General features: G+C 34.8%; 1 protein-coding gene and 1 long non-coding RNA gene across 2 annotated transcripts in view; one reads left to right on the top strand and one right to left on the bottom strand.

Moving 5' to 3' along the window:
• LOC149773742 (uncharacterized) overlaps window positions 1-8,181 on the top strand; it is a 19,460-nt gene extending 11,279 nt beyond the window's left edge. The window contains exons 7-8 of the mRNA XM_089946048.1: window positions 3,775-3,858; window positions 6,554-8,181. Of these exons, the coding sequence (XP_089802174.1) occupies window positions 3,775-3,858; window positions 6,554-6,946 (477 nt within the window). The 3' untranslated portion in view covers window positions 6,947-8,181. The remainder of the gene's footprint in view (window positions 1-3,774; window positions 3,859-6,553) is intronic.
• On the bottom strand, window positions 6,737-25,412 carry LOC149773741 (uncharacterized). Its single transcript, XR_016417282.1, has 3 exons — window positions 25,320-25,412; window positions 8,435-8,555; window positions 6,737-6,848 (listed from the first exon to the last, which is right to left on the bottom strand). It is a non-coding gene; the product is annotated as an uncharacterized LOC149773741 (long non-coding RNA).

Raw genomic sequence — 25,412 nt, 5'->3', positions numbered from 1 at the left:
GGAGTGGTACAGTTTAAATGGTCTTACGCGATAAATTGTACAGAGTAATATTCATCATCTATACAAATCATTATAATAAATTTACAATTCTCTCAGTTCGCATGATATCAAAATCCTAATGGAAAAGAAACCAGTTCTTTATTCGATAAAGTGCAGAAGAAAATGCAATGCATTCCAGACTTTTCGCAGTACATTAAATGTCTCACAAATTGCAGGAGAGGTTACACAAAACAATGAAGCAGTCAAAGAACACTGTGCTATAGATATTATATATCAGGCACAATTTTATTCGGCAACAATCACTGCAAATGAAATAGTCCTTCGTAATACCAGATATAGACAAAAGCAGAAACAGTTTAAATAAATCATCGAAAGAGAATTGAGACGATGACTTTATCCTGTAAATGTCTAGCGTTTGCAGGAACATGCAGCATGAAACTGTAAAACTGTTTAAACTGTCTAACGGTACGCGGTCAACGACATTTGCTCTCTTCTTTTCATCCGTCATTTCAAATGCGCACAATCTACAACATTTGTGGGATTTAATTGTTCATACTAGGTCATACGGTTGATTTTGTCTAGACCCCGCCGTTTGGCTTTCATGTTGTACGGTTGATTTTGTCTAGACCCTGCTATTTAGGTTTCATGTTGTAAAGTTGATTTGTATAGACCATGCCGTTTAAGTTTCAGGTTGTACAGTTGATTTTGTCTAAACCCTACCTTTTATGTATCAGGTTGTACAGTTGATTTTGTCTAGACCCTACTGTTTAGGTTTCAGGTTGTACAGTTTATTCTGTCTAGACCCTACCTTTTATGTATCAGGTTGTACAGTTGATTTTGTCTAGACCCTGTCGTTTGGGTTCATGTTGTACAATTTATTTTCTATTGACCCTACCGTTTAGGTATCAGGTTGTACAGTTGATTTTGTCTAGACCGTGCCGTTTGGGTTTCATGTTGTACAGTTGATTTTGTCTTGACCCTACCTTTTAGGTTTCAGATTGTACAGTTTATTTTGTCTAGACTGTACCGTTTAGGTATCAGGTTGTACAGTTGATTATATCTAGACCATGCCATTTGGGTTTCATATTGTATAGTTTATTTTGTACAGACCCTGTATCAGGTTGTACAACTGATTCTGTATAGATACTGCCGTTTGGGTTGCATGTTTCAAAGTTGATTTTCTACTTTGTCTAACTAGTAAATGGCCTTGCCAATACCAAAAGCAACACAACGTTGAATATAGACAGTATTCCAAATTATTTTTTTCCTCCTTTATCTCTTTTTGTTCATTGTACTGTTAATGTTCTATCGTAATTATACTGAATTCCGTTTCATGACCGCCATCATTCCTCCATTTCTCATGGACTTTGTATATTTCTTCCAATTATTTTCCTTAACCTATTACAAAGTAAAATATTCTGTTCAAACTTCCATTTTGTGTCTTATTTTAACACACGAGTTATCTTACTGACTTTTTGCAGGTTTGTTTGACTCGTTTGCCTGTAGCTTCCATGCCTTCTTGTCAGATTTATGTTTATGTGTTATATATTCTTTCAGTTTTTTCTCCTACGATTGGCTTAGGCATAATTATTTATGTACTGAAAAGAATTACCTAATTGTCACGAAATGTTACTCACTTATTAGCTCAGAATGTCACTAAGTGATACCAAATGTTACTAATACCAAATGTCACTAATTGATACCAAATGTTACTAAGTAATACCAAATGTCACTAATTGATACCAAATGTCACTAATTGATACCAAATGTCACTAATTTGTACCCAGTTCAGTTAGGAAAAAGGCAGAATATGCTGACCCGTATCAAACTAGATTGTTGAATCTCAACTCAAGTAATTTGAATATGTGAAATATAATCTTGCTTGTCCAGTAATTTTTCACTTGTTTTTTGTATTTGTCCAGCAGGTCTCAAAGTCCCGTCTCAATATGTTTTTAACCGTTTGCTTTGTGTCTTTATCATCTGACCTTTATCAAAACGTTTTACAACAGTGTCCACTTCACTGTCTAGAGATTCGGTCCCTTGAGGTAGTTATATCCCAAAAGCACAATTTACCACCCTACCCAACCCAGATCCCATGCCACACTCATCCCACATCCCATACCCCACATCACATACCCCACCCACCCCACATAACATACCCCACCCACACTACAAACCTCCCCCCACCCACCCGATATCACATAGCCCACCCATCGCACAACCCATATCCCATCCATCCCATAACCCATAGCACACACAAGAGGGGAATGTCACTACCTTACAGTGTATATATATATTTTTATGTTCTCTGTTTGCTGATGATGATATTGTGTCACGCGGCTGTTTGTTAAATTCTACAAAAGACTAGCTCCTCCATGTAGTCTTTCTAATGAATTCCTTTGGCGTATCATTTGTGTTCATATATGATACCTTCATCTTGATAATATCAGCTTTATTTATTTATTTATTTATTTATTTATTTATTTATTTATTTATTTGTCATTGTGTCCCGCGGTTCTCATGCGTGAACAAAACAGTACCGATTCCTCCTCGAGACTTCTGACTTCATAAATTGCTTTATGCTGTAGATCCCATGAATTTCAGAACTGCCAGGAAATTCTCCAGGTTACGCTTACGAGTGATATCGTATGTAAAGTCGCCAGTAAATATCAAAATGTGACAGTTCCGTTTGAAATTAACGCCATTAAATGTCATATAAATTTATAAACGTCGCTCCTGTGAATTATGAAGTTTCCTGACAGTACGGCACATCTGAATTTTTGCTAGATGTGTTGGAGATCATGCAAATGCCTTGTTTGTTTGCTTGCACATGTTAGACCATTCTATTATCCCGAAGGTTATGTTGATCGCAAAGTGTTGATGTACAGTAAGAAAGTGAATTTACATACGAGATAGGTCACAGTTATTAAAGTTGTTTGATTTGATATGTACCTTTCTTGTCACCTTTTATTTTTGAATATTATGTAGTTCATTTACTTGCGTTCCTTTCTGTCAAACATCTTTAGCATCATTAGAGCCCTTTGTGGGATTCATTTTAAACAGAGGGGTACAATAAAGTGATTTTTTTTGGTGGTGTCTTTATAATTTACAAGTTTTGTCATTAATTGTTAGGATTTAATGAAAAATCTAGATGATACACAATCTAAGGTCGACTATGTTAAAATTGGTAAAAGATATCTAGCATTAAGAGAAATAGCTGGTAACAGCAAAGGCTCGGTACATTTTTGTTATTGTTTGCAATGTGTAAATAAATTCTCACTATTGCATGATGTTCGCTATTTGTCACTATTTGTCATCACCACTGCCTTCCTGGACTAATACTCATTTAATCTGCGTATTACTCAGGTTTGACTAATCTCTCTCTCTCTCATCCAAAGTTCTGCAATTTTAATTTTATTTATTTCGTGTTTGCGCGTGGTCAAAGTGAAAAGAGATGTGCATTCGCGTATTAAATTTACTCTTTATGTATTCGTGATTGATTGATAAATTTATTGTTGTTGTTGTTGTTGATCCGTTTATTTATTTTTTTTATTTTATTTATATATTTATTTATATATTTATTTATTTATTTTCGTGTTTTATCTGTTTATGTTTGCTTAGACGCTGTGTGGAATCCATATATATTTACTCTTCATGTATTCATGATTGATTGATTGATTGATTGATTGATTGTTGTTTTTGTTCTTGATCCGCTTTTTTGTTTATTTATTTATTTGTTCATTTACTTATTTTTCTTCATATTTATCTGTTAAGGGTTGCTTAGACGCTGTTTGGAATCCATATCTTGGAAACGCACTCTACATTGGACTGGCACTCGGTTTGCCTCTTCTGCTTCAGGTAAATAACAACTTAGTACAGGTAAAACCCGTTATACCACGATGCTCGAGGAAAAAAAATAAAATCGCTATCTAAACGGGATCGCGTTAAAAAATTTTTCGAAAAACTTCCCCATAGAAAATGTGCATTGAAATTTCAATGTCATCAGTTTTAACTTACATCTGGATCATATATCGTTTGGTTTGTTCGCCAGTTTTCATCAGATATCAAATATTCTTCAGTTTTGAATTGTAAACATGCCAATATGACGGAAACGGTGCATGGTAAGGAGGCTTTTCCGATAGCATATATTTAGGACGTTAAAACGAGAGGTCACCTTAAATGTTAAAAAATGGGAACCATCGCGTTATAAGCGGAATCGCGTTATAACGGGTTTTACCTGTATTAAAAGATTATTACTTCGTCGCCTTCGTCATGATCATCAATATGGTAATGAAAAATACCTACACTAATATCCCATGCCTTCGGAGTAGTATACTGAGATTATCTTCTTTTTTGAGAAATATCAGGAAATATTTCATGAGTGAAGTGGAAACATCGTACAGTCATTGCATTCATTTAATACAGTGAGTTTTGCACAAATTTGGATTGTACAAATAATGCTTGAAATAGGTTTTTTGGGGTAAAATTAATGAATGTTTTCATGCGCAAATGAACAAAGTTTTCTTTCGTTAATTACAATTGATATAGTGAACTTTGATGGTTTGGGAGTAATATATCAACGCGACAGAGCTCTTCAACAGGCATTAGAGCGTAACATCATTAAACAAAAAAAGTTTAATGATTGTGAGTTTATTTACAATGGTTTTGGCTGCTATTTTTTGTTTACTCCTGCTTTCAGAAATGATTTTTATATTGGCAGGCTTGCGGTCTATTTCGGTAACGGATGTTGCGCCCAAATTTTCGAGCTCCACTTAATTTAAGCTTGCAAGAGACGCTAATCAATGCTCGATTTCTCCATCATTTCCAGACATGATTATGTTTGTGATGGCAGATTAATCGCTACATCAACAATTTTTATTTTTATAAATAAGCAAGAGATTTTCTATTTAAAAAATGTTCACCATTTGTCTATTAGTGTAACAGGTATACGATGCTGCAATGGTAACACAGAATATCGAATAGCAATCTTGTCAATTTGCATGATACACGTGGAAAATGAATTAGTAGTAAGTTAATACTTGAATCCTGATTTTTTTCTTTTATGTTCGCTTTTATTCATTTTTACGGCGACTTTTCATTTATTACAAAAATGTATTTTAGCGGGCCAACAGTTTATATAGATTTTAAGATCTATTTATCCTTATGGAGAGGGGCTAGAGAGAGGAGGAATAGAAGAAGAAGTAAAATAAGAATAAATATGGATATACGGGTTTGAAGAACATGCTTAAGGGCAGACATACTTCCTAAATGGAGAAAAAGTTGTTCCAAAATTGATATCGCCACAGTAGCGATATAATTTATCTCGCATTGATATATTTCAATATCTCAGTATGAAATAAATTGTTGTAATCTATGTATGTCCATCCATCAGTCCTTAACTCGGTATCGTCATAAACTACATGACGGACATTCACTAAACTTGGTAGATAAATGTTTGTATGTAATAATCATTGGAGTGAGGGGTCTTTTGGTTTGTTCATGTAATAATCATTAGAGTGAGGGGTTTATTGGTTTATTCATGTAAGACTCATTGGAATGAGGGGTCTGTTGGTTTATTCATGTAAGAATCATTGGAGTGAAGAGTCTATTGGTTTATGCATGTAATAATCATTGGAATGAGGGGTCTATTGTTTATTCATGCAATAATCATTGGAGTGTGGGGTCTATTGGTTTATTCGCAGTAAGTTAACATAGTTTCGTGGCAAACGGGTATGTGGGAAATAAGGAAGCTCTCCATGGATCCTATGGCAGACTGGAATGGGCTGGTCATGCGTGGTGGCTCCAATAGCATTCATTGCGAGCTGTAGAACTGGAAAACGTTGTGATCTTTAAGTGGATGCCACGAGATGCATATGTTCCGTTTTTTAATCATAGAATCGTGCCTTGTCTATGGTTGTGTGGAAATCTTTTCCTTTGATACCTTTGATGATTGAACCGTACATTGTTCAGATTTGTGTTTAAATTATGTAGATTGCTCGTCCATGGTAACAGATCCATATATATCTTATGTTTGTTTAGAAGTTCCCTATTTTGATTCTTTTTTGATTATTCGTCGAAGTGATATGTTCTGATTAGCTCCAGTTAAAAGCTATATTATTTCCTTATATCTGTTGTTCAACTCGGTGTACATCATTCTGTGAAATCCAATGTTGGACTTTATGCGAACTAGTATAGTGCAAGATTCATTCATCGTTCAATTACATTATAAATAAACAGGGCTGTGTGCGGAGGTCAAAGTTAAAATATACCTAACTTACAATTCCCTTTACATTCTTAAATTTTTGTTTACCAAACGTAATACATGCAATCGGAGCAAGTGGAAACATATATAATAGATAGGGCACAGTTCAGTGGGTATGGGGAATGGGGGTGGGGATGGAGGGTGGAAGTGGTGAATAGTGTATAGTAAAAAGCGCTTGGTTTTGCCATGGTTATCCGTTGATGCAGCTTTCTGCATTGCTGTTGTTGTTGTTGTTGTTGTTGTTATTATTATTATTATTATTATTATTATTATTTATTATTATTATTACAGCTAATTTTTGTTATCCTTTCTATCGTGATTATGTGTGATGGGAGAAGCACGTCCAGTAAAGATGACAAGTCCGAAAAACAACATAACAATGAAAAAAGCACAGAATCTGGTGATTCCAACAATAACAAACCCCGGAATTCCAACGACAAAGATGCAAACAATATGATCAAGTCAGGAGACAGGGAACTTTCCGGTGAAATATCCATAGTTGGGGCAGCTGGACTGGCAAAAGCCGCAGAAACGTCAAAAATGAAGCATAATACGATGAAATATGTCACTAAGAACCAGGCATCTCCTGAAACAAAAATGCCAAGTTACTTAAAAGAGTATTTCAGATATTCTCCTTTAAGCAGATTTAGAAGTAACATAAATAAGATATATCCAACGCCGTGAATCTTTGAATGGACAATTTCTTCAGTAGAAATGAAGGTCAAGTGTGAATGGCCTGATCTTATGTTTGTTCTGTGTTGAGGAAATCGAATGTCATGGTGGTGGATAGGCGGTTTTGTTTAATTATATCTTTCATGACTATTTAATCCAATAATGTTAGTGTTATTCGTGCTTTAATGTATCCGCTTTTCTTTTCTTTCCTTTTGATCAAACGACTCTTGTTTGTCTGGTATCCGGATTTTAACATATACAACTAGAAGAGGAAATCAGGTGCATATTTAACTGCAGCAGAATTGGAAAGAGGAATGAGAAAGCAACCAATTAGGCCCGAAATCTACGTCTCTGCTAGAGCTGCTACAGCTTCCAGCACATTGGTAAATGTTGTAATGTAATCTGAGACATTATTGATTAGTAAATCCACTCCAAGAGAGGACTTACACAGTTTACGGAATGGACTAAGATATGAGTATATATCATATATAAGTCACTGGATTTTTATCATTGATCGTGTTGAGATTGCCGTTATCTTGATTGAGTGCAACTTTGATAACCATCAACGGAAAAACAAGACGAAAACATAATGTATCACTGTTTAATACATCAAAGTGAATGCTTATTTTAATCTTCATGCAACTGTGCCTTTAACAACAATTTGTACAATAGCTGTTACCGCATACGTAACTCCTTGGGTGACGTCAAGAACAAACTAGACGTACAGTTAAATATATACTCTAAAATAAAGTTAGCCATGTTTAATAATTCTTTTTTGTTTCCTTGTGCTATTTGATCTTGTTGTAGAAGCCATTTTAGCATTTGTTTCTGTTTTTGCTAACTATCTTAGAGCTTGTTTTCGAATAGTAAAATATGTTCTGTGTTGATCAGGATTAAACAAGTGAAAAGATGTCCATGATCTGACATGACTTATATCTAAATCATCTTTAATAACATTCTCAGGATTTGTACAGTTTAGTCAAATCAGAGGATGTAAACAGATGGAAAACCTGACCTTTCTAAAGATGTATGTGACATCAAGTTGTTGAAATGCTTGTCAAATTCTATTTCTTGTTTTGCTACATGTACTGAAAACTACATCGTTTGTTTCGTGTACTCATTTAGATGTTCTCTATTTTCTTTCTTCACCATTTGTTGTATTTAATTTCATATGAATTGCATTTACTTTCCTTCTAAATAAACTAGATTCCTATTTACTTTTTGTAATTAAACTAGTTCCACATTTACCTTTTGTAATTTATAATATTTCTTTGTTTATGCTATTTAATTTGTCGAATCAAAATTCAACTTATTTGTCACTACTTAAAGTAACATTCATTGATTGTGTTTTTGCACAAATTGCCTTCGACATCATAATGATTCCATTTACACGTAATCGTTGTTTCCATTAAGGTTTATACTGCATTATCCTTCCTAAGTTCGAGCAAAAATAAATATTGAAGGGGAACAAAGTATTTAAAAAAATGAAAGGTCGCTTACCAAAATCCAAAAGATCAAACTGGTACTTGTGTGGCTTCAGTTTCACTAATAGCCCTCTGAGTCAAACAAGAAATATCAGGATCTTGCACTTGTCGACAAGGAGTGGTTGTTTTTGTTCACTCTGATGAGAATAGAGAATTATTAGTACAAAGAGGATCAATGTGATCAATGCTTATTGATTGATTAGTACTAGGAGCAAATGTGATATCATCAAAACATTAACCTACGAATGTGTCCGCTAAAGGAATAATTTTCTAATCAATATCCTTCTTAAGTACTCTCTTTGTTATAGTTATGGTAACTTCGCAAGCGGGGTATAGATCAGGGATCAAACAAGGCATGTCATTTACAAGTGGATTAACATCAACCTTACCGCCAACTAGGCCACTACCTAGTATTAAAAGAATACCCTCAATAGGTAAAGACTACACTGCTCCGACTGTCACGGATCCTGAAACTAAGTCTACTGTCAAATTAACATAATGGAAATTAACATTAACAGAGTCAGACTCTACTGAATAAAAACACTTTCATTAGAAGAAGACTTTTCAGATATAGACAAAGTACCTGATAATAAAAGACTCTGAGAAGCTCATGTGTCCCTTAATATTATTATAGGGATAAGAAAGTTATATTAAGTTACGAAAATAAGAACAATAAAAGCTTAGATTACGGTTGAAAATATTAATCTATTAATCCGCTACCAACCCAAAGTATTAATAGACCAAGGAACTACACAGGAAGCAATGTAAAACAGCATAAACACGTTTGACCCATGGGTCATCCCCATTTTGAGTTGTTATTTAAGTAATTTTTTTCGTATAATTTCAAAACTCAGAGAGTTATAAAACATTTCCGTCAGTGGAAATTTTTTAACTCAGACAACGAAAATCTTATATCTTTGTTTTTTGCGGAATTCCCTGAAAAATGAGCTAAAAATAAAATCATCTATTTCTGCAGGACATTTTCAAAAATCTTAAAGTGGTAGTAGCAATGGTTTGAGTAAATTGAGAACGCCGCATGGGATGCGATTTAGTTGTTGATAATCAGCTCCAATGCAATAATGCATGAGTACGCTTTTCTTTTTATAATTTCACTGAAGTTAAAAAACAATCAAAAGAAAGAAAACACAAAAACAAACAGAACACCAAAGTTCCAAAACAATCGGTTGGAAGTCTTTGACCTAGATCACTTCAAAGGCATGTAAGGCTCAGCTGTGAATGTGAAAAGATTAATAATTTTACCTTCCATAAATGTAAAATAGAAGAATATTTAAAAGCTCTCGGACTCAAATAAGACAGGACCCCAATTATTTTAAACGAACTGCTTTTAGCTTTAATATATTCCTTTTTAATGGAATACTTAAAACAAATGGATGATGATGATGATATTGATGATAATGATGATGATACTTACATTGATGTTGTTGATGATGACGAAAATATATAACTACTACTACGACTAATAATAATAATAATAATAATAATTATTATTATTATTATTATTATTATTATTATCATCATCATCATCATCATCATCATCATCATCATTAATGTTTGAAATACTCTTCCTCAGTTCACACAGTACGAGAACTATTTTCTGACCGTTCAACAGAAGTCATAATTACATGCACTCCCGTATAGATGGGACAAAAACGAAATATTACACTGAACTGTTTGCACAGAAAAAACTCATTAAATACATAATGCACAGTTTACTTTAACGGTAACCAGTTGGTAGAAAGATAAACTTATGTTCCATGCTAATATAATTCTTCGGGACATTAATTTATTTCGAGGACTGAGAATTTGAACTAATACCTTAAGACACCTTATACAAGCACGGCTGTAAGAAAAGGAATGTATGTATATGCACGTAAATGGTAAATTTATAATCATGTTCATTATACAGATTGCAAAGACATTATATTGTAAATAACTATTAGACCCCGGGGGACTGACTGGTCTAACGTACTCTTTTTCACGGATCACTCGTATCTCTCATCTGATCGGTGAGAATCTAGAAAGTTTGCCAGTAGTGTCACGTGAGTCGGTGGTACTTCTGGAATTCTTGGCCAACCAAATATACTGGCCGTCATGTACGGTATATTATACGCTGAAAATGTCGGTTATAGTGCCAAAAACAAACCAAACATAATTGTCAGCATTAGTTTCTAGAATCGACACTAAATGTATTGTCTACAACTACTACTTTATTTATAAAGATTGCTACACTTCTGTGCTCTGCATCATAGTTCACCGTTCTATATGTTGGGTGAAATATACTTGTAGTGACATTCACACACTCTTCTCTCACATGGTCAGGTCCCTGTAGGGGCCTTGGAGGGAGAATGTTTTAACAACACTTGTGACATCCCCCTTACAACTCAGCTAACCTGAATCAGACAAATAACTTTATAACAACACCCACAAGAATGGGAAAACTCACCCATCTAATTATAGAAATAACTTGGTATGTTAGTTGCAGAAAAGGAGTACAGACGGGGACAGGGATCTGCGAACCTTGAGAAGTAATGGGTATGGATACCTTAGGGCTATGCCACATGGCACCATGCGAAATGAACAGACCTAAGGGTGAGCCTGTGAAGATCGAACTCGCAGAATATAAGCATACAAACATACATAGTAGGGGAACACTTTATACTAACAAGTTTTGTCAGCACACTAACCAAACAAATACGCGTACATAACACGAATACAAACAAAACACGGAAAAATACACCATGAAAAATTTAACTTTAGGGGGAGATTTTAATTGGGTGGGGGAAGATATAGATAGAGTAGGGGAATTAACCACCAACGACATAAGGTTTAAACCAGAGTTCGAATTCTTTTTAAAAAAAAAACATAAAATGGTAGACATATTAGAAAATTTAATTTTCTAAGGAGGGAATATACATATAATTACAAAATAAATAAAGGGAGCAGATGGATAAATTTTATTGTACTAATGTTGACAAAGATATATATAAAGAAGCAGGCATCAAAGACTTCAAAATTTCAGATCACAATTTAATGTATCTAGAAATAACTTTAGAAAATAAACACAAAATGGGGCAAAGGGAACTGGAAATTAAACAACAAAATTCTGGAGAAGAAAGTTTTCACTGAAGAAAAACTAGACTAGAAATTACAAACTTTATAGAAAAGGGGAACCCAGATATTCTAATTGAATGGGATAAACTAAAAACTACTTTTTTTAAAAAAAGTCATTGCATACTCAAAATTTAGGAAGGAAAAACAAAAAATGGAAAAAGACGCTATTATTAGGCAGTTAGGAAAAGTAAATGCAATTGAAAGAGAAAGAATTTTAAAAGATATACTAAACAAGATTCTAGATGAAGAAAACAATGGGAGGGAAATAAGGGCTGGAAAATTCACTGCTATATATAAAAAAGCTGAGAGACTGTACAAAAGAGAGGAGTTAAGGGGGGGGGGGTCAAAAATATGTTGAAACTCTTAAAAATAATGAGAGAAAGTGGGTAACTGGCAGGAAGGAAATCTTAAAATACATCGAAGAGTTTTACATTAATTTATATACTTCACAACAAATTAATAATAATATAATAGAGGATTATTTACAAGGGATAGATTGTGAGATGATATCATCAGAACACAAGAACTTGTGTGCTGATTTCATCTCAAGCGAAGACATTCTAAATAGAATAAATAATCTGACCAACGGAAAATTCCCAGGTAGAGATGGACACACCGCGGATTTTTATATGAAATTCCGCGTCGAGTTGCCGCCCATTCTGGAAGGTTTATACAATAATATTCATTTCAGAAATGTTGCTATGACGGAAAGCATGAGGGAAGGGATCATAACACTTATATATAAAGGGAAGGGAGATAGGGAAGATCTACAAAATTGGAGGCCCATCTCCCTCCTAAATACTGATTATAAAATACTAAGTAAAATTTTAGCAGAAAGAATAACAAATGGAATGGATAGAATTATAAACATAGCCAAACACGTGGGGCCAAGGGGAGGGATATACAAAATAATATTTTAAGTATAAAAAAAGTCATAGAGTACATACAAGAATGTGGGCTAAAAGGTGCTATGGTACTTTTTGACCAGGAAAAAGCATTTGACAGATTAGAACACAACTATATGCAAAAAGTCTTGGAAAAATTTGGTTTTGGATAAAATTTCCACAAATGGACTAAAATCCTGTACAACTAAATAACCTCAAGTGTACAGGTAAATGGGGCGAACACAGGAAACTTCGACATACAAAGATCAGTGAGGCAATGATGCCCACTATATATGCTATTATACGATTGAGATCCTAAGTATAAGAATAAGACTGAACAGTAAAATTGAAGGTATAAAAGTTCCAAATAAAAAAGATGAAATCAAGATGCTACAACATGCAGATGATTGCACTAACTTTATAAAGGACCCAAACTCCTTTAAACATCTGGAAAAAGAACTTGAAAAATTTGGAAAAGCCTCAGGGTCTAAAATCAACCACGAAAAAACAGAAATTCTAAAGATATGGAACTAGTGGGGTAACCACCCCGGATTACGCCCCCCCCCCCCCCCCATTAAAGAACGAGTTAAAGCACTGGGAGTCTACTTCGGGAGAAGAGACGAACAGGAAAATTGTAAAAATATTAAAAACAAAATAGAAGAAAATGTGAATATCTGGGCACTAACGCCACTATGTATTATGGAACGGGCCCAGGTGGCCAAAACATACATGTATTCTAACATAAATTATATTTTAAAATCTACAGAAATAGAAAATGCCACATTAAAAAAAAATAGACAATGATATTATTAATTTTATATGGGATTATAAAACACACCACATAAATAAAGAAGGAGAGGTGGCAGTGAGACGACACATGATCAGAGCATCGCCAAAATATCCCCTGTGTAAAAATGCCCCCTTTAGTAAGTACCACACTATGACACAATGTGATAAGAAAAAAGAAGATAGAATAAAATTAATTGGGGAAATATGTAAAAAGGGGATATATAAAAGAGAAAGTATTTTATTTTTAGACGGAAATTTCGATAAAACCACACTCTATAAAATTACGGATTATATTATAGGAATAATGAGGGCCTCTGGGCAGATAATTGTAATAAGTAGATAACAATGAAACAAAAGAAATAAAGAACTGGTACCTGGACGGGAGGGAGAATATGGAGGGAAAGGGCGATGGGAGGGGGAGCTCTGGTTAGCTACCCACTAGCTAATTTTAAAAGATATTCTAAACAAAATTCAAAAGACTCCTATGATGTCACACTTTGGAAAATCAAAAAAACTACTATCTGAAATAAGGAACTATAGGGAATCCACAGGGAATCTATATGGGGAAAATACAAGGCGATGACATCATGGGGCTACGTCACAAGGCGCTACGCGAAGTGGACAGGCCATGAAAGAGTCCTGGAAAAACACCCCATATAGAACTTAAACAGACCAAACACAAACACAAATACATACAGTATAACCCACAGTGACTATCTTCCTCTTCTCTAACCATACAGCTCCCGCACTGTATGGTCAACCGACCTACAGTCTTGTAGTATCTTAAACAATTTTGGAGAAATACAAGGAGAATAAAGAAGTGTGGACCTTGATTCGAGCACAGCCTACCTATATATTTAAAGAACCTATTACGAGGAACGACACAGATTAACACTCGAATAAAACGAATAGAATTTTTTTTCTTAAACTAATATAGCACACCGTCCAGATCGCTAAAATTCTAAATTGAAAATAAATTAACGGATAAATAATAAAAAATATATTATAATGGAATCTGATTCCAAAGAAATGAAATAAGACAACTGGGGAAAAATCCTGACTTATACTTGCTGTCTCAAACATACAGAAAATATAGCATATACACAATATAGCACTAACACAAATAGCAAACACTGAGACTTAGGAGACCTTTTGCAAAGGTCACAAAATTTTCAGGGAAGGGACTCAGAGCAAGGTGAATAAAACCAGGCTCGGACGAACAACCCTATAGATAACACTATGGAAAAGTAAATACCCCATCAAAAATTAAAACTAAACTTTTTGATAATAAAATTCTTTTTAAATAAAACATACAACATATCTGAGGGGGAAACATACAAACATAAAATACTTTTTTATATTTTTTGGAATGGGGTCGCATCTGTCTAATGCCCCCCCCCCCGAAAAAAAAAGAATACAAACAAAACTAGACCCTTTTTTATATAATACTTTTCTTTATGCCTATTTTATTGTCAATAAAAAGAACAAACAGGTTAAGTCGTGAAAAAGGCAAAAAAAGATGTCTAATGCAGGCCTTTGTAAAGCGAGACCAGCAAACAGGAGACAGAAAATATGTAAATAACACACGCAATTCCACCATAGAAAACACGTGGAAAGACCTTTTATTTTCATTTGGGGTGGGGGTAGTATACCAGAAATGTCTCTCCAAGATCTTTGGCAAAACTTTTTCTGAAAACAAAACTAACATAAGAAGGAAGAGTAAAGAGCTACCTTCACCGCTTTTTTGCATATGTATAAAAACTAATAGGCAGCCAATGAAATGACCAATTTGGTAGAAATGCCGTCCTAACACAAACACCATATATTCACACAGTAAAGCACATATCACATAGCAGACACGGGACAGTATGGCGACAGTCTGGCAAATATCACTAAGTGACTGAAGAAAGAAACCAGTCTTCTTATCCATCTGTACCTTGTAGTGAGTATGTACCCCTCAATCTCACATAAAATTGGGAACGTTGGAGAACCAGACCGGGTACCCCGACTAGTACTGATAGTAGGTAGATCAACTCCAAATTCAAAAATGATATCTAACTTAAAAATTTATGTCAAAATCCTACAAACCTGGGGGGAGCGGGGGCTGATACAATAACATATAAAAGCCTTTTCTCGGACATATGGAGGGAAGGGCTTCTCAAGGACTACCCGTTTATATAGCTGGGAACTTGCGATAAGCCCACATATAGATAATGTGTGTAAGAAAAATGAATTAACAAGTCAACACATTCCAAAATTAATAAATCATGACTACCCAGACAAATGGAAAATTTTGCTAGACGCTGAATCAGATTACAACTTGGACATCTGAATTCCAACTTACCATTGAATATAAAATATACGCATACGTTAAATGTTCCCCAGTTTTCTGAAAACTGCCTAAAAGTCTTTAAACAATTGCTAGAACAACCCCGATCTCGATTTCTTATTCAGTACCATTAACACAAAACCTATTTATCAATTAGATTTTAAAATTGTATTCTAGAGCCCAAAGTTAAAACGATGCATGACTTAGATCTTCCCTCATTTTGGAAAAATCTGCACAACTATTTCATCAATCCCATTACTAGTTTTTTCTTTTAAAACTATTCATGACATACTACAACCTGTTGATTAAAATATGCACCTAAAAGGGATTTCAAAGTCCAAGCTATGCACACATTACAGTCTGTGATGAACTATATGGTTGGGGTGATGTGCTCTCAATATTTTATTTAAACCGTTATAGAAGTCCCACCCTCGGTCTAATTTATTGGAATTTAAATTTCGTGAAAGATAGATGCAAGGCTCCGAGGCCCCAGTCAGTCATGCCGAAGGTTACATGGTTAAATATACAAAAATGGTTGAAATTCAATGAATAACAATTTAATAATAATTCAATAATAAAATGACTCCAATTTCCAATTACACTCCTTCCGCTCGACCTTTTAAAAAGCCTATTGTATCACTTGATTAGCAGTGTGAGATTGATTCCCACCTGTCCTTATATTTCTACTCATCTGTTGTATCCTTTCTCTCTCCTATTTCTCCCAATTCCTTTTCCTCTTCCTCCCCGACCTCTCTCCAAATTCCTTCTGCTCCTCCTCCACTTTCTTTTCCACGACTACAGTTATTTCGACTTCTACTGTCTGGCTACAGTCTAATTTTCGTCTGCAACTCTCGAAGATTTGGGACCCATGGAACTGGAAGTTCTCTGTCCCAAAAAAAACTTCCAGCGAAAACACAAGGACGGTACAATATTTTCTCTTAGCCCTCTCATCTCACACTACACACAGCCGGTCATCAGATAACGGCTATTAAGTTTTTTCGGCCACGCATTCGTTCACATCGAGATCCCTATACGTTCTTGTATGGTAAAACAAACGTCATAATACAGCACGGTATCAGTTACTTCTTATACATACAACAATAAATTCCATCACATCAATACATATTCCTAACCCCGTTACACTAAACAATATCACAATAATGAGACGCATTTCTTTACCTTACAACTCATACAAAGTACGCAAATATTCAAATATCCATGCTCTGATATATGCATACGTTTATAGCAACTAATCTTACATACTTCAACTATGTTTCTAAAATCACAATTTAAGCATGTGTAAGTTCTAACATAACGCATTAATAAATGCACTGGTTTACTGCGAAGTAACCTAATAGCAAATTACATAATTAATTCTGACCACAAGCAAACAATCTACATAATTCCGCTTCGCATCTAATAATTATCTATGTAAGGCCCAAGCCCATTTCTCAAATATGCATGCAAATGAAACACTACGAAGGTAATTCTACATATTAAATGATCCTAGTAATTAAGTGTACATACTACAAATAATTACAGTTATGATGCCGTAATATTTAAGAAAATCGAACAAATAACTTACTGACCTTTTCGAAGCTTTATCTTTCCTTAGAATCTACCTCTAAGTTTTGCCGCCAGATTACAAGTGGCTTCTTTCTCGGAGTAAACCCTGTTGATCTGCAATCCTTCCAGACGAATACTAAACTACCCTTACGATTTCGGAATATATCATTCGGGTCCGAATTGTAATAACGCCCTCTGTCTCAGTTTTGATTGGATATCGCTGTGAACCTATCCAATCAAACTTAGATGACAATGTCCATTTCGCTGTCTGTCGACGTGGGGACGGAGAAGAATACGTCCCGTTCACCCCGTGGACATTCGTTTTATCCTTGAACTAACCTTTAACATATAGGTGTGATAACGGCAAGCCTTTGTTAAGTGATGCGGCCGGTCGCCTTTGCTGACTCAAGTTTCCGGTCTCTGGCTGGTCATGGTTACCTTGCGTAAGACTTCAACACTAACCACGCGGCATTCTTTAGAGATAAAACATAAGGCCGCTGTAATATTCCCAAGACAGGTAGATTATAGCGTATACATAACTTTAGCTGGGTGTTAAGCAAACGTGACACAATCAAGCAGACCATTTGCATGGGGTTGTTTTTCTTATGACACAGTCAAGCAGACCATTTGCATGGGATTTTTTTCTTGTTTTTTTTTCTTCAGTGTGCTTTGAATACGTTTCACAACTTTATTAAAATTGGCCTCTTTTCAAAATTGGCATCTTTCTCAGAGTCCGAATTCGAGGATCTTTGTCTCTTGATTACAGCGGAATACAAATATGTCATTAGGATTAAAGGCTACCGGTCTTATAACGAAAATTTCACTAGCCACACAAAATTGTGCACCTTTATATCCAGGTTAAAATATAGAATAATAATGGATTTTCACAGACCAGATCTTATTAAATTTATTGACAAATAGTTAGATCTCATTAAATTTATTGACAAATGGTGTTTAGCTGGAATATTATGTTCCCTCAGCAACTCTAAGCTAGCAATAGATTTTAGTTTGTAACAAGCGTCAGTGCCACCCACATTACAACAATCTACCGTTAAATACAATGTAAACAATGCTCTATTCTCGTTTAATCCCTGTTAAAATAAGCCTTGACTCGGTAATGCCTGTCAATACATTATATTTACGTTTATAGACACCACCATGATACATGTGGAACGTGTATTTTACATGTGTAAGCACATTTCAATGTATGGTTTCACGTATATACTTGAAAGTAAACACGCTCATGAATATCTATGTCGTACTAATCTGTTAAACTGTAGTTGTCTGACACATATATCAGGTACAAACAGCCGTAATCATCTGCATATTTCTAAGCTCTAATTGTGTAACATACACGAAAACCCAGCTGTCCAACCCAGTATATATCCATCTATATGTACCATAATGATGTTTAGTGCATATATAAATATATATATATATATATATATAGAGAGAGAGAGAGAGAGAGAGAGAGAGAGAGAGAGAGAGAGAAACAGAGACAGACAGACAGACTGACCTGACAGACAGAGACTTATAAATATACACCAGTCAGAACGGAAAGTGCAATCCCTGGATTCTGTGTAAGATTGTTTGATAATAATAGGCAGAATTAATATTTAATACAAATAATATTATCATACAGATTAGAGAATTTGTATTCTATGAATATATATATATATATATATATATATATATATATATATATATATATATATATATATATATATATATATATATATGTGTGTGTGTGTGTGTGTGTGTGTGTGTGTGTGTGAGTGCGTGTGTATATTTGTGTATATCTAGTGATTATGTGTATATATATATATATATATATATATATATATATATATATATATATATATATATATATATATATATATATATATAATCTGTATCAAATATATACTTTAACATATTGAATAAAGATCTTATGAAAAAATTGCGAAATGCATTTTAAATGTATGTTTTAATGGATGTCGTATTAAAAATGTTAATTGAGACCTTTTGGATGTATTGTATAAAAATGGTGATTCCAATGATTTTGTGAACAGATGTTCCATCTCCAAATGGACTACATTAAAAGGCTGAAATGAAAAATCTTGTAAAGTGTGGAAACCGTCATTAAAGTGTGGAAACCGTCATTAAAGTATGCGGCGAACTGAGAAGATTCATTTAAATAATTATTCGTATCAAATCCCTGTTGGTTCATGCATTTAAATACTTGTTGACTGCTTTGTCCAATATGTTTTATGCCACAATTTTTACCGGTGATCAAATATATAACATCTGACAATGCAAAATTAGTATCATAATGTATTCTAAACGTTAATTTGGTATCGCTATTACTGAAATAAGCATTTTCATTTATGTAAGAATGATACAAACATTTAGGTCTATTACGCTTAGTTGATTATGCATTTTTAAATGAGTTTTGTGCTTTTTCAGTTTAGAATTAATTGGGAAATCTTCAACATTCTTGCTCCTTTTATAAGCGTGGGATTGCTTTTGTGTAACGATTTCACACTTACATTACACGATAATTGTAATAAACCCCAATATATAGTGATGACCTTACCTGTGCTAGGCAAACTTGGATTATATTCAACAACTAAAGGTACGATACCTTCGTCACTGATTTTACATTGTATTGAGTCAAGTTGTGTAAAGGAAAATACTTTTTGGAAAATATTCTTAACGATTTCAGTTGGATAATTTCTGTTTTAAAAATTTTGACGTAACTCTATCAAAGATGATTTAAAGACAGTATCATCAGAAATAATTATTTTATATATTTTAGCTTGACTATACGGTATTCCGCCTTTACTAGATTTTGGATGACATGAAGAATATTCAACATACTGATGAATATTCGTGGTGTTTTTAGTATTTAATGACGTAAACATTAATGTTGAAATCAGTCAGAAGAAACAATGAAGCGAAACCGGTGACATATTTTATGTGTTGGTTGTGTGCGTGATTATGATTTTTAATGTAGCTTTAAGAATTGTGCAGTCATATCACTACGATGTCTGCAGTGTGGCAGTTTATAGTGATGTCTAGCACTAGGACATCATGCCACACACATGTATCATGTTGTCCCACCCAGTCACATTATCCTGACACCAAGCCGACCAGTCCTAACACTAACCTCTTAATGCTGAGCGCCTAGCGAGGCAACTGTTAGTACCATTTTTGTAAGTCTTTGGTATGATTTGGCCGGGGATCGATCCCACGAATTCCGCTTCAGAGGCGGACGCTCTAACCACTAGGCCACCGGAGCGTTTTTTTATGTGTTGGTGTTGTTTGCTTAGACTTAGTACTATATATATGGTAGATCTTTGGGGTGAATTTAGAGCTTTAACTTTCACAAGTTAGAAGTCAATATTTTTGCACATTCTAGACATGCGTATTATCAGACTAATAACTCGATCAATCAGAATACCTCTGAACTTTTTCATCAAAAAAAGGACTGGCATTTATTGGCAAATATCCATAAAAGGTTGGGCATTCTCCGTCTGATGGAACACATTATGTGAGAAGTGTACCTAGCGATTCATTTTGCGGCAAGAGCGGATTGTTTATTATTAAAGTTCAATTCAAGGTGATGAATTGAAAGGGTATATTCGCAATTGGGCTTTTGCTCAGAATTAATTTATGTCATGAACAGCTAGTGTGTACATACATTGTGAACCATATGATAGGAAAAATAGGAGTGTTTTCACCTTAGTGAACAAGATTTTTATTTCTTTATAAAGTAAAAGTTCCAACATTATTTAGTGACTCATACATTATTTAACGAGTCGGTTCATTTAACGCTGTTACAATCCATACATTATTTAACGAGTCGGTTCATTTAACGCTGTTACAATCCATACAGTTCATTTAACGCTGTGACAATCCATACATTATTTAACGAGTCGGTTCATTTAACGCTGTAACAATCCATACAGTTCATTTAACGCTGTTACAATCCATACATTATTTAACTAGTCGGTTCATTTAACGCTGTTACAATCCATACATTATTTAACTAGTCGGTTCATTTAACGCTGTTACAATTCATACATTATTTAACGAGTCGGTTCATTTAATCTGTTACAATCCATAAATTATTTAACGAGTCAGTTCATTTAATGCGGAATAGGATTGTGTAATTTCTGTTTTGATTATATAACCATAGATTCTGTCACCCCAACCCCATCCCATCCACACTGCTCACACCCTATCCCACCAACAAAGCTCTTCAGCCTCACCCTTTCCATATCACTACGCCAACCAACCGAATAATCCCGTCCCATCCACACTTCGACCACCCCATCCACAAAGCTAGCATGAACCCCATAACACCCACAATTTACCTCTACAACTTCATGTCCGCAATTTACCCCCAGCAGCAGCACCACCACCGTGCCATCCACAATACCCCTCCCCATTATAAGCAACTTACGCGTCAGAGGTTGTTAGTATTGGGATTCAAAGGAAGAGGAGAGTTTTTTTAAGTAGTTTTTTTTTTACGTCCGCGTATCCAAGGTAATCTTACAATTGGCTGAGGAAAACACTCAGTCTATATCCCTCATAAAACCATAAAGTTTAAAGTTTTAAAGTAATGACTGTGTGATGTGAGTACAGACGATATTTGTGTGTAAAGGTCTCGTAGACTACCTTAGGTTGGGGTGTGGTGCTCCCAGTATTATCTTTAATTATTACAGAAGACCCACCCTGGCTCGTTTTTGTTAGAAATTGAAGAAGTGATACAGAAGCAAAGCTCCGAGCCCCAGTCAGCTATGCCGACAGATAAATTACTGAATACACAAAAGGTGAAATTCGAATAAACAACAAATGTAATGCCATTCAATAACAGATAGTCCTTCCTCAAATGAAATTCAGTACTCAAAACCCTATCACTCGTCTTTCACTCGACCAAGTGACGGCCTATTTCATCATCTGACTTAGTGTGATAAATTTTCCTCCTGTCCTGTGTTTCTACTCATCTGTAGTATTTCTTGACTGGTACCCAGTACCCCTTGAGTCCAAACATCCACATCCTTCACCCTTCCACTCCCTTTCTCTATTTTTCTTGTCTGACAGAGACTCGGGACCAACTTACAAGGGTATTTCCCTTCTCTGTTTCCTACAGCTCCTCCGGTCCCTAAAAGCTTCATGTCCGAACACACACAATGACTTTAGTATATTCCTCTAGCTATCTAGTCTCACACTAAACAACAATCTATCATCAGATAAGCCATTACCTTCTTTGGTCACGCATTCGTGCATATCGAAATACCGATACTTTCTGGTATGGTATACACGATATCAACTGTTTATCATGCATATATCAATAGATTTCATCACATAGGTATATATAGATTCTCAATCTTATTATACAGAACAATATCACATAATCAGACGCATTTCTGTACATTACACTTCTACAAAGTGTACACAGATATCCACATATCCATGCGCTGATATATCCTTACACATTATACTCCTAAAAAGTATACACAAATAGTCAAATACACCTATTAACTAATGTTGCACACTGCAAACATTATACAAAGTTATAATTCAATTCAACATTTGCAAATCTAGAATATCACATGAATAAATGCAGGAGTTACTACGAATTAACCAAATAGCGAAATACAATATTAATTCTTTACATAAACATTGCTCATATCTCAAAATATGCATGTAGATCAAACACTACAAATGAATCAAACCCTACAAATGGTAATTCTACGTACTAACGATTCTAGTAATGAAGTATACATACTGCACATAATTAAAGTACAATTACCTTACCGTAATAGATTGCGACAATCGAGTAAATGAGTCACTGACCTGTCCGAAACTCCTTTGTAATTCCCAGAATAGCAATGTTTCCCGCCAATTTCGAATGACGTCGGAGTAACTTAGAACTTCCTTATGTTATTCCCGCAAGATGGTTTAGCGACTACTGACGTTTAGTTTCAAGACACTAGATTTAAACTTGCAATTCCAATGGTGGCCACGCCTTGCTCAGTTCCGAGTTGTTGTCGATTCACCCATGGTCTACATAATTAGCAGACATTCCCCTTCCCAGGCAGTCTGTCAAGGGTGGATTTACGACCCCCACTTGATGTTCCTTTGAGGCCAACACCGGCAATTCATGCCACTTACCTGTGAATCGCACGCAGCCAAATAAGGGGCCAGTAACAAGTTTCTATGGCCATGATATATACAACTGGCTTCCCACCCGTCCTTTTGATGTCGGCTTACACTATCGTAACATAAGCCGGTGAGCCAGCTGTGAACACATCGCTTTGACACTCATTGTTCGCAAGGCTGACACTCGCAACATTTATGAAGCAAATAATTAGCCTCAGGGTCTAGCATATACATTTTGCAATCTGGATATTGTTCCTTACTTATAACGTGACACTGTGATCAATTTAAAGTTTTCAATTACTGCATATAAAGTTAAGTACAAATTGCATTGATATCTGTGTACCTAAATTGTAATGTGAAAAATGACATCACGCTTATCGGATTAATCCATACATTGCGTTTTCAGCACAAAAATATTAAGACGTCATCACGGTAATAATAGATAAATGTAAATGTACCATCTATATTTGATGTGATAGCCAGAATTTGTATGATCTCATACGTTTACGTGTTGATTCCTCAATGTCATCTACACTAAGGAATATACATCCATAGACTGTATAGGCGAAATCTTTTAACAATTTATGTATATAAAAAAATCTGGATTTTTCCTAGAGAGTTATCAACTTAAGAATGAAAGTTTTATTTCAGGCTTTAAGCCATATTTACCTCCCCTCCCCCCCCAAAAAAAAAAAAATATGAACAAACAATTCTACTGCATTAGATGACGTGCGAGGAACAATTTATTCGATTCTGCTAAATAGAAGGTGAAACATTTTAGTTTGGTTCAAAAAGAAGTTTGACGGTATCGATGAAAGCTGCTGTATTCGAGATCTGTTGAGCTGGTTAGAGCCGGTTTTTACCAGACAACAGTGATTGACAGATGAGGCATGACACCGGATTTTGAGCGCTTAGACGAAAACAAGTAAATAAAAAACGTAGTGTGGGTTTGTGATAATAAAGATGATTCTATTAACCTATTTTCATCAACCAATAAACACACCAGATAGATGTTTGGAGGCGATTCTGGATTTCCTCTACACACAATCGGCCATTCTTTTATTACTACCAATCAAAAAAAAATAAAATGGTATGACTGATTTATGGGCACTTCCTTCTTACAATGTTTTTATAGGCCTATAAAATCTTCGGGTAAAAGCCAGACGCTAAATAAAAATTTCAGGATTTCTGACCAAAACGTTTTGGCAGGTCTGTGGCAGTATGACGTCTTGATTTAAACGGGGATATACTGAATTTGCGCCTGCTTAACAAGTAACAACACATAAATAACAGTTGTTACATAGCCTTTCTAACTCCACTGGTAGGTTTAAAAACACGGTTTTCAAAGACAACTGAACACATGATTCGACATTTCAAAGTACGATTATGCTCAGTTTCGTGGTGTCATGGTTTCCTATTAACGTACTTTCCTATTAATGTATTTGAAAACCTGTATAAAACGACATTCAAAAAGCAATCATTATTTTTTTCTCGGTTTTAGTTTGATATCAAATGCATTTATAAACATAAATCAAACTTTGTTAATATACAACTAAAATTTTTTGCAACTAACTGAAATTTCTTTAGTCATCGAAACCAGATGCAGATGTGCCTGGAGTTTAACCGGGGAGGGGGTCTTCTTTAATCCTTATTCTTTACGTCATAATGTACAGCAGGCCCTATACATGATATATATGTACAGTCGGCCCTACATATGATATATATGTACAGTTGGCCCTATACATGATATATATGTACAGTAGGCCCTATACATGATATATATGTACAGTAGACCCTATACATAATATATATGTACATTAGGCCTTATACATGATATATATGTACAGTAGGCCTATGCATGATATATATGTACAGTCGGCCCTATACATGATATATATGTACAGTAGGCCCTAAACATGATAATTGTACAGTATGCCATATACATGATATATATGCAGTCAAACTGTAACCAAATGTAATAATTCAGATTTATTTGGAATGATTGATGTTGCCTAAATAAAATACAGTAACGAAGGAAATGTTATACGTACCCGAGTTCATAATAAAATCCTATCTTTGTTATATAGTTTACATACACGAAATACGTGATGTCTGTTTAAGAACTACTTGCTTATCGTCTATTC

This window comes from Sinohyriopsis cumingii, unplaced genomic scaffold, assembly GCF_028554795.1.
Source record: "Sinohyriopsis cumingii isolate HCF-2022 unplaced genomic scaffold, ASM2855479v2 utg000615l, whole genome shotgun sequence".
NCBI classification, from domain to species: Eukaryota; Metazoa; Mollusca; class Bivalvia; order Unionida; family Unionidae; genus Sinohyriopsis; species Sinohyriopsis cumingii.
Note: the sequence above shows the minus strand (reverse complement) of the source record. Positions and strands in the feature narration are given on the sequence as shown.